The sequence below is a fragment of the Hylobates moloch genome, unplaced genomic scaffold (assembly GCF_009828535.3).
Source record: "Hylobates moloch isolate HMO894 unplaced genomic scaffold, HMol_V3 SCAFFOLD_10, whole genome shotgun sequence".
NCBI lineage: Eukaryota > Metazoa > Chordata > Mammalia > Primates > Hylobatidae > Hylobates > Hylobates moloch.
Window position 1 is genome coordinate 26,582,480 of NW_026652285.1, and position 16,116 is coordinate 26,598,595.

General features: G+C 46.9%; 1 protein-coding gene across 1 annotated transcript; it reads left to right on the forward strand.

The window, feature by feature from the left end:
* Positions 1–207: 207 nt before the first annotated feature.
* On the forward strand, positions 208–10,712 carry G6PC1 (glucose-6-phosphatase catalytic subunit 1). The gene is made up of 5 exons (XM_032162625.2): positions 208–437; positions 3,213–3,322; positions 7,108–7,213; positions 8,905–9,020; positions 10,201–10,712. Exons 1-5 carry the CDS (start codon positions 208–210, stop codon positions 10,710–10,712), a joined length of 1,074 nt encoding a protein of 357 aa, XP_032018516.2.
* The last annotated feature ends 5,404 nt before the right edge of the window (positions 10,713–16,116 follow it).

Here is a 16,116-nt window from a genome sequence, read left to right on the forward strand (position 1 = left end):
ACCTACTGGTGATGCACTTTTGATCAATACATTTTAGACAAACGTGGTTTTTGAGTCCAAAGATCAGGGCTGGGTTGACCTGAATACTGGATACAGGGCATATAAAACAGGGGCAAGGCACAGACTGATAGCAGAGCAATCACCACCAAGCCTGGAATAACTGCAAGGGCTCTGCTGACGTCTTCCTGAGGTGCCAAGGAAATGAGGATGGAGGAAGGAATGAATGTTCTCCATGACTTTGGGATCCAGTCAACACATTACCTCCAGGTGAATTACCAAGACTCCCAGGACTGGTTCATCTTGGTGTCCGTGATCGCAGACCTCAGGAATGCCTTCTATGTCCTCTTCCCCATCTGGTTCCATCTTCAGGAAGCTGTGGGCATTAAACTCCTCTGGGTAGCTGTGATTGGAGACTGGCTCAACCTCGTCTTTAAGTGGTAAGAACCATATAGAGAGGAGATCGGCAAGAAAAGAGGCTGGCATTGGCTCTGGAAATGTCTGTCCATCAGAAGTTGCTTTCCCCCAGGCTATTCAGGAAGCCACGGGCTACTCATGCTCCCAACCCCTCTCTCTGACTTTGGATCATCTACAAAAGGGGGAAGACAGAAAAAATCCTACCAGTGAGTTGAAAATACAGGAAAGCCTATTTCATATGGGTTAAAGGGTAGGACAGTTGAATTTCGTGAAAAGTCTGAGTTATATAGGCTTTTAGCAAAGAGTTTTATTAGTATGAAGCAGAAGAGGTAACATAAAGAAAGATGTATGGGGCCAGGCATGGTGGCTCACACCTGTAATCCCAGCACGCTGGGAGGCCGAGGTGGGCGAATCACTCCCGGGCGAACTCAGGAGTTCAAGACCAGCCTGGGCAACATGGCAAAACTCCATCTCTACAAAAACATTACGAAAATTAGCTGGGCGTGTTGGCGCTGTAGTCCCAGCTACTCAGGAGGCTGAGGTGAGAGGCGGAGGAGGTTGCAGTGAGTCGAGATCATGCCACTGCACTCCAGCCTAGGCAACAGAGTAAGACCCTGTCTCAAAAAAAAAAAAAAAAAAAAAAAAAAGATAGATGATGTATGCTGTATGAAAAAAGGAAACACACAGATGATTCAACAGCCTGTTTTGTGGGGTAATGAAAAGTCACCCTGGGAACTGGGCTCCAGCCCTCTTTCTGCCACCCACCAACTACATGTCCTTGGCAAGTCATATCAATGATCTGAGTTTCTGTTTTATAATCTACAAATAAGCTATCTCTGGCAGCTTAATAATAATCGGGGTTAACATTTATTAAACAGTGTGTGCCAGTCCATGTGCTATGTGCTTTTCTGTGAGGTAGTTACTGCTATTGACAGAAATAGTAGATGGAGAGACCAAGGTGCTGAGTTTAATGATTAGGCCAACAAGGTTAGTACATGCCGAGCCAGGATGGAAGCCCAGGCAGGCAGGTTGGCTTCCGCGGCAATGCTCTTATGAACTATGTTACATCCAGTGCTGATAAACTGACTCTCTGGGGGGCAGGGGGAAAGCCCTGAGTTTAGCATTTGCCAGTTTCTATCACGTAAACATTCCCATTCTGGCCACTTTCTTTCTTTTGTTTGTTTGTTTGTTTGAGACAGAGTCTCGCACTGTCACCTGGCTGGAGTGCAATGGTGAGATCTCAGCTCACTGCAACCTCTGCCTCTCCGGTTCAAGTGATTCTCCTGCCTCAGCCTCCCAAGTAGCTGGGATTACAGGCGCCCGCCACCACGCCCGGCTAACTTTTTTGTATTTTTAGTAGAGACAGGGTTTCACTATGTTGACCAGGCTGGTCTCGAACTCCTGACCTCATGATCTGCCTGCCTTGGCCTCCCTAAGTGCTAGGATTACAGGCGTGAGCCACTACACCCAGCCGCATGATTCTAAAGAATAAAAAGATGAAGTATTATTCCAAACATCTGATCTCCACTGAAGAACCATGCAATCTCTCTGGGTTGATAGAGGCCAGAGTTAGTAGCTCTCTCTGATTTCGGTGAGAAATCACTATTCCACCATCACAGGGGATAAAAGGCATCCTGACTGGCAGTTGACACCTATTTCCACAGTGAAAGATATATCTAGTACCTTTAAAGGGGAAGTGGTTTGTCTGAGATACTCTGTTTCAAACCAGAGAGGATACAGAACAAGCATCTGAAGCTATATACATCCTTACAGAGAGCAATTCTGATGGAAATGCAGGCCCTGTTTCCTGGGGGGGCTCGTCCTAGGGGCTGGAGTGCATTCTCTGATGTCAGAGGAAGTGCAGATTCCCTGAGGCCTGAAGAAAGAAGAGGGAACCCATGGTATATGCAAGTCCAAGTTTCAAACTGTAGTTCCATATGCATTCTTCCAGGACAAATACTTCTTGAGGTTAAAAAAAAAAAGTCACACAGCTGCCATTACATGGATTTCAGGATTTTTTTTTTTTTTTGAGATGGAGTCTCTCTCTGTCACCCAGCCTGTAGTGCAGTGGCATAATCTCGGCTCACCGCAACCTCCGCCTCCCAGGTTCAAGCGATTCTCTTGCCTTAGCCTCCCGACTAGCTGGGATTACAGTCACGTGCCAACACATCTGGCTAATTCTTTATATTTTTTGGTAGAAACCGTGTTTCACCATGTTGGCCAGGCTGGTCTTAAACTCCTGACCTCATGTGATCCGCCTGCCTCGGCCTCCCAAAGTGCTGAGATTACAGGTATGAGCTACCGCACCTGCCTGGAGTTCAGAATCTTGGGGTTCATTATTTGTGTTTAAATAGATCATACAGTCAGGCACGGGGGGGGGGCAACATGGTGAAACCCCGTCTCTACTAAAAATACAAAAACTAGCTGGATGTGGTGGCACACACCTGTAGTCCTAGCTATTCAGGAGGCTGAGGTGGGAGGAGCCCAGGAGGTAGAGGTTGCAGTGAGCCGAGATTGCACCACTGCACTCCAGGCTGGATTACTGAACCAGATCCTGTCTCAAAAAAAAAATTTTTTTTAAAAAGATAATACATTCAAACAGTTCAAAATGCAAAAGTTACATACATAAGGATGTGTCATGAACAATCTCCCTCTCACACTCCTCTCCAGCCACCCAGTTCTCCCTTCTAGAGGCAACATGTGAAATCCTTCTCAAGCTACACTCTTCTTGAAGGTGTAGGCTTTGGGCAAAAGCATTCCCTTCAGTAACCCCAGAAACTTGTTCCGTTTTTCCATAGGATTCTCTTTGGACAGCGTCCTTACTGGTGGGTTTTGGACACCGACTACTACAGCAACACTTCCGTGCCCCTGATAAAGCAGTTCCCTGTCACCTGTGAGACTGGACCAGGTAAGTGTACCAGCCCCTGCAGAGACAGAAGCTGGGTGGACCTCGTTCATCTGTTATGGATGAAACTGACCTTGAGGGGACTTGAGGAGAGCCATTCCTTTGTACTTTTGTCATGCTCTTCGATTGGCACAAATTAATTCACTTCTGCAATGCTTTCCTGAATAGCACAGTAGTATTGGAAATCTGCCTGTTACAGAACCTGGATGGAGTCCAGAGAGGCACGGGCACCCATGGGCAAAGGGCTCGTGAGAGTCACCGCCCTGCAGCACTGTGTCCTGAGAAAGGAGGGGGCAGAAGCCTGAGCTCCTGGGGGTCCTTCCCAATGGCCTGGCCCACTGGATGCGCCCTCCTGAGCTGACCGTCCAATCCCTCGCTGTGCCTACGTCTTATTAGTTATAGCCAGATGGGTACTGTCTTTTTTTTTTTTTTTTTTTTTGAGACGGAGTCTTTCTCTGTCCCCCAGGCTGGAGTGCAGTGGCGCGATCTCGGCTCACCGCAACCTCCACCTCCTAGGTTCACGTCATTCTCCTGCCTCAGCCTCCCGAGTAGCTGGGACTACAGGCGCCCGCCAACATGCCCGGCTAATTTTTTGTATTTTTAGTAGAGACAGGGTTTCACCGTGTTAGCCAGGATGGTCTGGATCTCCTGACCTCGTGATCCGCCCGCCTCGGCCTCCCAAAGTGCTGGGATTACAGGCGTGAGCCACCGCGCCCGGCCCAGATGGGTACTGTCAAAACAAATGAGAGATTTCATTTTCAGCATCTAATAGGAAGCCCCCTCCCTCACCCTAAGTCTCAGCTGCCCTCTAAGACTAGTACCCTCTAAGGTACTAGCATCCCTTCCTCAGAGACCCTTTCCCTGACCCCAAAACTAGGGAAGGTCCCTTAGTTATTCGCTCTCACAGACCACTCATTCACCTCAGAGCATATTCACTCATTCAGCTGTTCTTACCAAGCACCTACTGGGAGCTATACGCTGTTCTATGTGCTAGGGATACCTCTGTCAGTGAACAACACAGACACAAAGATCCCTGCCCTTGTAGAGCTGAAATCTGAATAGAGGAGGTGAAATATACAAAAATTATAATAAATAAGTAAACTAGGCCAGTCGTGGTGGCTCATGCCTGTAATCCCAGCACTTTGGGAGGCCAAGGTGGGTAGATCACCTGAGGTCGGGAGTTCAAGACCAGGCTGGCCAACATTGCGAAATCCCGTCTCTACTAAAAATGCAAAAATTGTTCGGGCGTGATGGCACACGCCTGTAGTCTTAGCTGCCTGGGAGGCTGAGGCAGGAGAATCACTTGAACCTCGGAGGCAGAGGTTGCAGTGAACCGAGATCGAGCCACTGCACTCCAGCCTGAGTGACAGAACGAGACTCTGTCTCAAAAAAAAAAAAAGTAAACTATTAATATGTAGGATAGGCCAGGCACGGTGGCTCACACCTATAATCCCAGCACTTTGGGAGGCTGAGGCAGGTAGATCACCTGAGGTGAGGAGTTCAAGACCAGCCTGGCCAACATGGCAAAACCCTGTCTCTACTAAAAACACAAAAATTAGCTGGGTGTCCTGGTGCATGCCTGTAGTCTGAGCTACTCAGGAGGCTAAGGCAGGAGAATCACTTGAACCTGGGAGGCGGTGAGCCGAGATCGCACCGTTACACTCCAGCCTGGGCGACAAAATGAGACACCATCTGAAAAAAAAAAAAAAAAAAAAAAACATATATATGTATATATATACACACACACACATATATATAATATTAGAAAATGACTGTTTATAGGCAAAAAAAAAAAAAACAAGAAGAAAGAGAAGGAAAGAAGGACCAAACATCTTTGGTAGAAATATGTTTGCTTTCATCATAACAGCTTGTTATCAAGGATGAATTTCTCCCTGAAATTAATGGAGGCACAGACTGGAAAGTTGAAAGGGGCTTTAAGAGGTTATTTGATTTAGTCCTCTGTCCTTACAGAAGCAAATTATTATCTCTGCTCCTTAGGTAGAGTAGCTAAGGTTCAGAAAGTAGGCCAAGTGCGGTGGTTCACACCTGTAATCTTAGCACTTTGGGAGGCTGAGGCAGGTGGATCACCTGAAGTCAGGAGTTCGAGACCAGCCTGGCCAACATGGTGAAACCTCGTCACTAATAAAAAACATACAAAAATTTAGCCGGGCATGGTGGCGGGCACCTGTAATCCCAGCTACCCAGGAGGCTGCGGCAGGAGAATCACTTCAACCCGGGAGGCAGAGGTTACAGTGAGCTGCAATCGCGCCACTGCACTCCAGCCTTGGCGACAGAGAAAGATTCTGTCTCAAAAAAAAAACAACAAAAAAAGAAAGTTTAAATGAATTACCCAAGGTATATAATTAGTTAGTGTTAGAGGGAAGAAGAAGGGAGGGAGGAAGGAAGGGAGAAAGAAAGGGAAGGAGGAAGGGAGGCAAGAAAGTCTTTATTTATCTGTGGGGTTCCCTGGAAAGCAGGCTGAAATGGAGATTCACGTGCAGGAGTTTAGATACTCTGGGGAGCTATACTTGTAGAAGGGAAGGAACAGGAACAGGGCAGAAGGAGAGGTCCGGTTGTGATTCTGCCTCATCCAACCCCACAGCGAGCTCTGAAGCTGGGGATGGCTCCTCAGACTTGGCCCAAGTTAGGACAAGGGAATCAGACCCCGGGGAGAGCGTAACCTTGATCAAGGTGACTCTCTTTAGCCCAGGGCCATGCCCGGAGAAGGCTGAGAGCAGAGAGCCATCTACCATCACACTCTCAACAGCTGCGAAATAAGTCCTGCAGATCAGGAGGGAGGTCTGGGCGGCACATCTCAGGACCCTCTGTCTCTCAGGGTAGAGGAATTAAGAATGGGATGGGAACCAGACTGGGCATGGTGGCTCACACCTATAATCCCAACACTTTGGGAGGCCAAGGGTGGGAGGATTGCTTGAGCCCAAGAGTTCAAAACCAGCCTGGGCAAAAACAAACAAACAAACAAACAAAACACATTTAAAAAATTTGCTGGGTGTGGTGGTGTGCACCTGTGGTCCCAGCTACTCAGGGGGCTGAGGTGGGAGGATTGCTTGAGTCCAGGAGGTCGAGGCTGCAGTGAGCTATGATCATGGCACTGCACTGCAGCCTAGGAGACAGAGCAAGACCCTGTCTCTAAAACAAACAAACAAACAAAAAAACGGAACCGGTTGCAGGCAGGGTTAAGTAGCGTGGTCAGAGTAGGACTCACCGAGAATATGAGATCTGAGTCAAGTCTTCAAGGATGTGAGGGAGTAAGTTTCTGGCAGAAGAGCTTTGAAGGGCTGTCTGGCCAGACAAGATTGCAATGCAAAAGCCCTGAGGTGGGAACGTGTTTGGTGTGTTTAAAGGAAAGCAATGAGGCCAGTGTAGCCAGAACAGAGTGTGCAAGGAGAGGAGGAACAGAAGATGTGGAGGGCAGATCAGTTTGTAATTGTACGCCCAGTATGCTGATTCTTTGTGTAATCTCCAGACTGTATTCAACTGCAAGAGCAGGGCCCTCTTCTGGCTTTGCTCACCATTGTATTCCCAGAGCCTTGCACAATGCTTGGTGCATAGGAGATAGAAATTTGTTAAATAAATGAGTTATGGATAACGAATGGATGGTAAGATGGGTGGATGGATGGGGGGTGAACGGATGGATGGGGGGTGAATGGATGGATGAATGGGTAGATGGGTGGATAGGGGGATGGCTGGGTGGCTGGGTAGATGATGCGCTGTCTCCCAGATGAGGACCTTTTCCCCTTTACTCCATTCTCTTTCCTGCCCTTTAGGGAGCCCCTCTGGCCATGCCATGGGTACAGCAGGTGTATACTACGTGATGGTCACGTCTACTCTTTCCATCTTTCGGGGCAAGAAAAAGCCGACCTACAGATTTCGGTAAGAACTCACCACTGGGGTGTAGGTGGTGGAGGGCAGGAGGCGGCTCTCTGTAGCTGACACACCATGTATTCTTCCTCACATTCCCCTAGCCCACTCCCACACCTGGGCAGGCACTGATTAAGAGTTGTGGCCATTTGGATAGGGGTAAACCTCGGAGTCAGAGAATGTTTGGGCTGAAAGGGATCCAGTAGTGCAATCCCTTGTTTTACACATAAGGAAACAAGGCCCAACACCATGAAGGGACTTATAAAAATCAGGTAGTGAAGCAGCAGCAGGGCTTAAATAAAAATCCATGTCTGTAGCAACCATAGAGTCGCCCATCCAGGTTAAAATAAGCAGAGAAACAGAAGACATTCCTACTACAGAGAATTCTGGGTGTGCAGCCACAGTGCAAATCCTTTTTATTTTTATTTTTGAAACGGAGTCTTGCTCTGTCATCCAGGCTGAAGTGCAGTGGCGCTATCATGTCTCGCTGCAACCTCTGCCTCCCAGGCTCAAGCGATCCTCCCACCTCAGCCATCTGAGTAGCTGGGACCACAGGTCACACACCACACCCAGCTAATTTCTCGTCTCTTTTTGTAGAGACAGGGTTCTGCTATGTTGCCCAGGCTCAGGCTGTTCTTGATCTCAAGCAATCGGCTTGCCTCAGCCTCCTAAAATACTGGGATTATAGGCGTAAGCCACCGTGCCAGCCCATGCAAATCCTTAATTATCAAACAGATAAAATAGGGAAGTTAAAATTCATATACACAAGGGTTAACCACTTGCCACAGGCATTTTTTTTTTTTTGAGATGGAGTCTCGCTCTGTTGCCCAGGCTGGAGTGCAGTGGCGCGATCTCACCTCACTGCAACCTCTACCTCGTGGGTTCAAGCTATTCTTCTGTTTCAGCCTACCGAGTAGCTGGGACTACAGGCACGTGCCACCACACTCGGCTAATTTTTGTATTTTTAGTAGAGATGGGGTTTCACCATATTGGCCAGGCTGGTCTTGAACTCCTGACCTAGTGATCCACCCGCCTCAGCCTCCCAAAGTGCTGGGATTACAGGCGTGAGCCACTGTGCCTGGCCTTTTTTTTTCTTTTCTTTTTTTTTTTTTTTTTTTGAGACGGAGTTTCGCTCTTGTTGCCCAGGCTAGAGTGCAGTGGCGCAATCTCGGCTCACTGCAACCTCCACCTCCTGGGTTCAAGCAATTCTCCTGCCTCAGCCTCTCAAATAGCTGGGATTACAGGTGTGAGCCACCCCACCTGGCTAATTTTGTATTTTTTTTTTTTTTAGTAGAGATGGGGTTTCACCTGTTGATCAGGCTGGTCTCAAACTCCTGACCTCAAGTGATCTACCCGCCTCGGCCTCCCAAAGTGCTGGGGTTACAAGTGTGAGCCACCGTGCCCAGTCAATTTTGATTTTTTTTAAAGAGACAGGGGTCTTGCTATGTTGCCCAGACTGATCTTGAACTCCTGGCCTCAAGTGATCCTCTCACCTTGGCCTCCCAAAGTATTGGGATTACAGGTCTGAGCCACTGCACCCAGCCCCCAACAGGCATCTTTGGGCTTTTAAGTACCGGCTTTAATTTACAAAAATTCCACTGCGAGCACCTGAGTTTGCCAGGCTCTAACATTTCTGCAGGGGCTGTTTTCTTTGCTGAAGGATCTGCACCTGTGTTCTGTTATGGTTGCCTCTTCCGTTGCAGGTGCTTGAATGTCATTTTGTGGTTGGGATTCTGGGCTGTGCAGCTGAATGTCTGTCTGTCACGAATCTACCTTGCTGCTCATTTTCCTCATCAAGTTGTTGCCGGAGTCCTGTCAGGTATGGGCTGATCTGACTCCCTTCTTCTTCCCCCCAACCCCATTCCATTTCTCCCCCTAATCAGGACAAAATCCCAGTATTCCAGCCACATCCTGTGTGTAATCAGTACTGTTAGCATTTCTGTGGGTTGAAAGTCAAGAACGAGCAATCTGAAATGATTATTTCTATAGGAGTGCCCAGATCTATAGAATGAATTGTGTAGAAGTCACCATCCATCAAATTAACTCACCAAATTGAATTAACTTGAAATCTCAGAGCTTTTTACAATCTTTATTTCTTACTGATCTTCAACAGGCCCTAATTTACTTTTCAGGGAATCTGCCAAATTTAACAAATTAACACGATGTCCTAGGAAAGCTCTTCATTTAAATACATTCATTTGCAAACCTAATAGATAACTGCAGTTGATCTCTTTTATAGGTTCAGGGTTTTGAATATGTGTTTTCTTAGATCCACTTAACAAGGGTAAGACAAGATTTAGGTTAAGCATAAGAAAGATTTTGTGGGAGGCACTGGAATATAAGACCTTAACAAAACTGTGGAATTTCTCCCCTGGAGATTTGTAAGAACAGAACATAGCAGCATTCAAAGAAGAATGCTGAGAACAAGGGAGATAATGGTTTCATGGTAATCACAAAAGTAACACAGCATTTAGTACTGGGTTCCATGTTTGAGGAAGAACCTGGAAGCCATATCACATGAAAAACCTGGGAATGTTTAGGTTAGAGAGAATAACTGTGTTCAAATGTGTGACAGAGGGACTAGATTGATCACTTACTAACTCCTGCAGAAAGAACTGAGAAAAATAGACAGTATTAGAGGGGGACCAGTTTCACACAGACAAGGAAGAACTATTCAGCAATCGATTCCATTCGAAGATAAAATGGACTGTTCTAGTGGGGGTGAGCGCCCTACCTCTGAGGGTAGGAGGACCTCCTGGTAGGAAATTTGCATACGGTGGGAGATTGTACGTGGTATGGCACCTCCATCTGAAAGAGCCTATGTTGAGGGCATGCTGGAGTCACACATGGGAATAAGCCGGGCGACCCTCCAATCTGCCATCTGTGATTTAATTCCACAGTCGCAGAACGGATGGCATGTCACCCACTGCTCCAAACCCACCTCTAGCAAAGGTCCCAAATCCTTCCTATCTCTCACAGCCATTCTTTCTTCCACTCAGGCATTGCTGTTGCAGAAACTTTCAGCCACATCCACAGCATCTATAATGCCAGCCTCAAGAAATATTTTCTCATTACCTTCTTCCTGTTCAGCTTCGCCATCGGATTTTATCTGCTGCTCAAGGGACTGGGTGTAGACCTCCTGTGGACTCTGGAGAAAGCCCAGAGGTGGTGCGAGCGGCCAGAATGGGTCCACATTGACACCACACCCTTTGCCAGCCTCCTCAAGAACGTGGGCACCCTCTTTGGCCTGGGGCTGGCTCTCAACTCCAGCATGTACAGGGAGAGCTGCAAGGGGAAACTCAGCAAGTGGCTCCCATTCCGCCTCAGCTCTATTGTAGCCTCCCTCATCCTCCTGCACCTCTTTGACACCTTGAAACCCCCGTCCCAAGTCGAGCTGGTCTTCTACGTCTTGTCCTTCTGCAAGAGCGCGGTAGTGCCCCTGGCATCTGTCAGCATCATCCCCTACTGCCTCGCCCAGGTCCTGGGCCAGCCGCACAAGAAATCGTTGTAAGAGATGTGGAGTCTTCGGTATTTAAAGTCAACAACCATGCCAGGGATCGAGGAGGACTAGTATTTGAAGCAATGGGCACTAGTATTTGGAGCAAGTGACATGCCATCCATTCTGCCATTGTGAAATTAAATCACAGATAGCAGATTGGAGGGTCGCCTGGCTTATTCCCATGTGTGACTCCAGCCTGCCCTCAGCATAGACTCTTTCAGATGGAGGTGCCATATCACGTACACCCTCCCACCATATGCAAGTTTCCCACCGGGAGGTCCTCCTCTCTCTACTTGAATACTCTCACAAGTAGGGAGCTCACTCCCACTGGAACAGCCCATTTTATCTTTGAATGGTCTTCTGCCAGCCCATTTTGAGGCCAGAGGTGCTGTCAGCTCAGGTGGTCCTCTTTTACCATCCTAATCATATTGGGTGATGTTTTTGAAAAGCTACTGAAGCTATTGAGAAAGACCTGAGCTAGAAGTTGGGTTGTTCTGGATTTTGCCCTGAAGACTTACTTGTTCTTCTGTCAGATATACAAAAGCAAGACTTCCAGGTAGGGTCAGCTCACAAGCCCAGGCTGGAGATCCTAACTGAGAATTTTCTACCTGTGTTCATCCTTACCAAGAAAAGGAGAAAGGAGCTCTGAATCTGAGAGGAAAAGAAGGCTGCGTAAGGAGGAGTTTTTAGTGTGTGGCGTATCATGCAAGTGCTATGCCAAGCCATGTCTAAATGACTTTAATTATATAATAATGCACTCTCAGTAATGGGGGACCAGCTTAAGTATAATTTATAGGTGGTTAGTGGGGTAATTCTGCTTCTAGTATTTTTTTACTGTGCATACATGGTCATTGTATTTCCTTGGATTTCTGAATGGCTGCAGTGACCCAGATATTGCACTAAGTCAAACATTCAGGTATAGCTGACATCTCCTCTATCACATTACATCATCCTCCTTATAAGCCCAGCTCTGCTTTTTCCAGATTTTTCCACTGGCTCCACATCCACCCCACTGGATCTTCAGATGGCTAGACGGCGACTCTGGTGGTGCTTTTGTATGTTTCAATTAGGCTCTGAAATCTTGGGCAAAATGACAAGGGGAGGGCCAGGATTCCTCTGTCAGGTCACTCCAGTGTTACTTTTAATTCCCAGAGGGTAAATATGACTCCTTTCTCTATCCCAAGCCAACCAAGAGCACATTCTCAAAGGAAAAGTCAACACCTTCTCTCTTTTTTTTTTTTTTTTTTTTTGAGACAGGGTCTCACTATGTTGCCCAGGCTGCTCTTGAATTCCTGGGCTCAAGTGATAGCCTCCCACCATACCGCAGCCTCCTGTGTAGCTGGGACTACAGGTGCAAGCCACTATGTCCAGCTAGCCAACTCCTCCTTGCTTGTTTTTTTTCTCTTTTCTTTTTTTAAGATGGCGCACCTATCACCCAGGCTGGAGTGCAGTGGCAGGATCTTGGCTCACTGCAACCTCTTCCTCCTGGTTCAAGCGATTCTCATGTCTCAGCCTTCTCAGGAGCTAGGACTACCAGCGTGCACCACCATGCCAGGCTAATTTTTATATTTTTAGAAGAGATGGGATTTCATCATGTTGGCCAGGCTGGTCTCAAACTCCTGACCTCAAGTGATCCACCTGCCTCGGCCTCCCAAGGTGCTAGGATTACAGGCATGAGCCACCGTGCCAGGCCCTCCTTGCCTGTTTTTCAATCTCAGCTGATACGCAGAGTATTTCTGCCCCCCTCCCCCCACACACACACACACAAAAGCTGAAGCCTATTTATTTGAAAGTCCTTGTTTTTGCTACTAATTATATAGTATACCATACATTATCATTCAAAACAACCATCCTGCTCATAACATCTTTGAAAAGAAAAATATATATGTGCAGTATTTTATTAAAGCAACATTTTATTTAAGAATGAAGTCTTGTTAATTACTATATTTTAGATGCAATGTGATCTGAAGTTTCTAATTCTGGCCCAACTAAATTTCTAGCTCTGTTTCCCTAAACAAATAATTTGGTTTCTCTGTGCCTGCATTTTCCCATTGGAGAAGAAAAGTGCTCTATCTTGAGTTGACCAAGAGCCCCATTAGGGATAGGAAGACTTAAAAGCATCCACAAGGGCACAGGCAGAGTTGAGCACATAAACGGAGGCCCAGAATCAGCATAGAAACAGAAAGATTCAGAGTTGGCCAAGAATGAACATTGGCTACCAGACCACAAGTCAGCATGAGTTGCTCTATGGCATCAAACTGCAACTTGAGAGTAGACGGGCAGGGTCACTATCAAATTAAGCAATCAGGGCACACAAGTTGCAGTAACACAACAAGACTAGGCAGCTCTGGAATCCAGTAACTCAGTGTCAGCAAGATTTTGGGTTATAGTTCAAGAAAGTCTAAACAGAGCCAGTCACAGCACTAAGGAATGTTCAAGGGAGCTATTGCAGGTTTCTCTGCTAAGAGATTTATTTCATCCTGGGTGCAGGGTTTGACCTCCAAAGGCCTCAAATCATCACCGTATCCCTGGATTTCCTCAGGGTGAGATCCGCTATTTCACACCAGATCTCTGGAGTCTGTATATTCAGGGAAGATTGCATTCTCCTACTGGATGTGAGCTCTCAAAGGGCGTTGTGGGAACTAGGCCCCTAACAGAATCAAATGGTCTCATCCAGGGAGAAAGAAAATAGTCTTTTTTTTGTTTTTTAATAGAGATGGGGGTCTCACTATGTTGCCCAGGCTGGTCTTGAACTCCAGGGTTCAAGTGATCCTCCTGCCTCAGCCTCCCAAAGTGCTGGGATTACAGTGTGAGCCACTGCGCTTGGCCAGAAATGTTTTTTTTTTTTTTGAGACGGAGTCTGGCTGTTGCCCAGGCTGGAGTGCAGTGGCGCGATCTCGGCTCACTGCAGGCTCCGCCCCCCGGGGTTCACGCCATTCTCCTGCCTCAGCCTCCCAAGTAGCTGGGACTACAGGCGCCCGCCACCTCGCCCAGCTAATTTTTTGTATTTTTAGTAGAGACGGAGTTTCACCATGTTAGCCAGGATGGTCTCGATCTCCTGACCTCGTGATCCGCCCACCTCGGCCTCCCAAAGTGCTGAGATTACAGACGTGAGCCACCGCGCCTGGCCTCAGAAATGGTTTTGATCTGTCTGAACTGGACCCTACTGCTTAGGCATAGCCCCATCCTTGATAATCTATTTGCTCCCAAGGACCAAGTCCAAGATACTTACAAGAAAGGTCTGCCAGAAAGTAAATACTGCCCCCACTCCCTGAAGTTTATGAGGTTGATAAGGAAACATAACAGATAAAGTTTATTGAGTGCTAACTTTATGCCAGATTCTGTTCCATGTACTTTATTTATACAATTAACTCACTTAGTTCTCCCAACATCTCTATGAGTTGGCTACTGTCATTTATCCTTATATTATAAATAGGTCCGGAGGGGTTAGTCATCTTGTCCAGAATGGTGGAACCAGGTTAAGGATCAGGCAGTCTGGGCTGGGCATGGTGGCTCACATCTGTAATCCCAGCACTTTGGGAGGCTGAGGTGGCAGATCGCCTGAGCTCAGGATTTCGAGACCAGCCTGGGCAACATGGTGAGACCCCGTCTATACCAAAAATACAAAACATTAGCCAAGCGTGGTGGTGCATGCCTGTGGTCCCAACTACTTAGGTGGCTGAGGTAGGAGGATCCCTTGAGCTCAGGAGGCAGAGGTTGCAGTGAGCCAAGATTATGCCACTGCACTCCAGCCTGGGTGACAGAGTGAGACTCTGTCTCAGAAAAAAAAAAAAAAAGAGGCAGTCTGGGCTGGGTGCTGTGGCTCACGCCTGTAATCCCAGATACAAAATAATCATTTTGTAATATAGCCAGCTTATTAGACAGAACATTTTGATCACTCATCTGTTCCCCAAGTTATAGATTTATGTCCACTTTAGAAATGGCTTGTGAGGCAAGTTTAAGCGACTGATGACAGTTTTAAAGCAAGGTCCATGTCATGGCATAATTTGGTAGAATGTTCTAGTAGTGTATCAGTTTTCAGGTGGTAGGCCTGAGGAGGATACACACACACACACACACACACACACACACACAAACACACACAAACACACGCAATGCAATTGTATTATTGCCCAAAGAAAATAGACCCATTAAGGAAGTCCAACTTCTGCTGCGTGGACCAGTGCTGTCACATCACACATAGACCAAAGGCTTAGGTTTTTGTGGTTTTGGTTATTTATTTTATCATTTTATTTTATTTTATTATTTGAGATGGAGTCTCACTCTGTCACCCAGGCTGGGGTGCAATGGTGCAATCTCAGCTCATTGCAACCTCCTACTCCTGGGGCTCAAACGATCCTCCAGCCTCAGGCTCCCAAATAGCTGGGACTACAGATTCATACCACCATGCCTGGCTAATTTTTTTATTTTTTGTAGAGACAGGGTCTCAAGCATCCTCCCGCCTTAGCCTCCCAAAGTTCTGGGATAACAGGCATGAGCCGCTGGACCCAGCCATGTTTTTGATTTTTAACAAAATTGTAACACCTTTAGAAACATGTATAACAAGGCCGGGCATGGTGGCTCATGCCTGTAATCCCAGCACTTTGGGAAGCCAAGGCAGGCAGATCACCTGAGGTCAGGAGTTCGACCTGACCAACATGGTGAAACCACGTCTCTACTAAAAATACAAAAAAATTAGCCTGGCGTGGTGGCACATGCATGTAATCCCAGCTACTTGAGAGGCTGAGACAGGAGAATTGCTTGAACCTGGGAGGCAGAGGTTGCAGTAAGCCCAGATCACAACATTGCACTCCAACCTGGGCAACAAAAGTGAAACTCCATCTCAAAAAAAAAAAAAATTGTATGACAGCTTGAGATACAATTCACAATACCATACAATTCACTCATTTAAAGTGTACAATTCAGTGGTTTTCATTCCACTCCAACCCACTCAAGCCTAGGCAACCACTAATCTACTTTCTGTCTCATAGATTTGCCTATTTGGGGCATTTCATATAAATAGATTCCTATAATATGTGGCCTTTTGTGTCTGGCCTCTTTCACTTAGCATGATGTTTTCAAGGTTTATCTGTGTTGTAACATGTATTGGTACTTCATTTCTTTTTATGGACAAGTAATATTCCATTGTATGAATATATAACATTGTATGAATATACCACATTTTATTTATCTGTTTATCAGGCCAGGCATGGTGGCTCACATCTGTAATCCCAGCACTTTGGGAGGCTGAGGCAGGAGGATTACTTGAGCCTAGGAGTTCAAAACCAGCCTGGGCAACACAGGGAGACCTCGTGTCTACAAATAATAAAAGATTAGCTGGGCATGGTGGCACATGCCTGTAGTCTCAGCTACTCAGGAGGCTGAGGTGGGAAGGATGGCTTGAGCCTGGGAGATG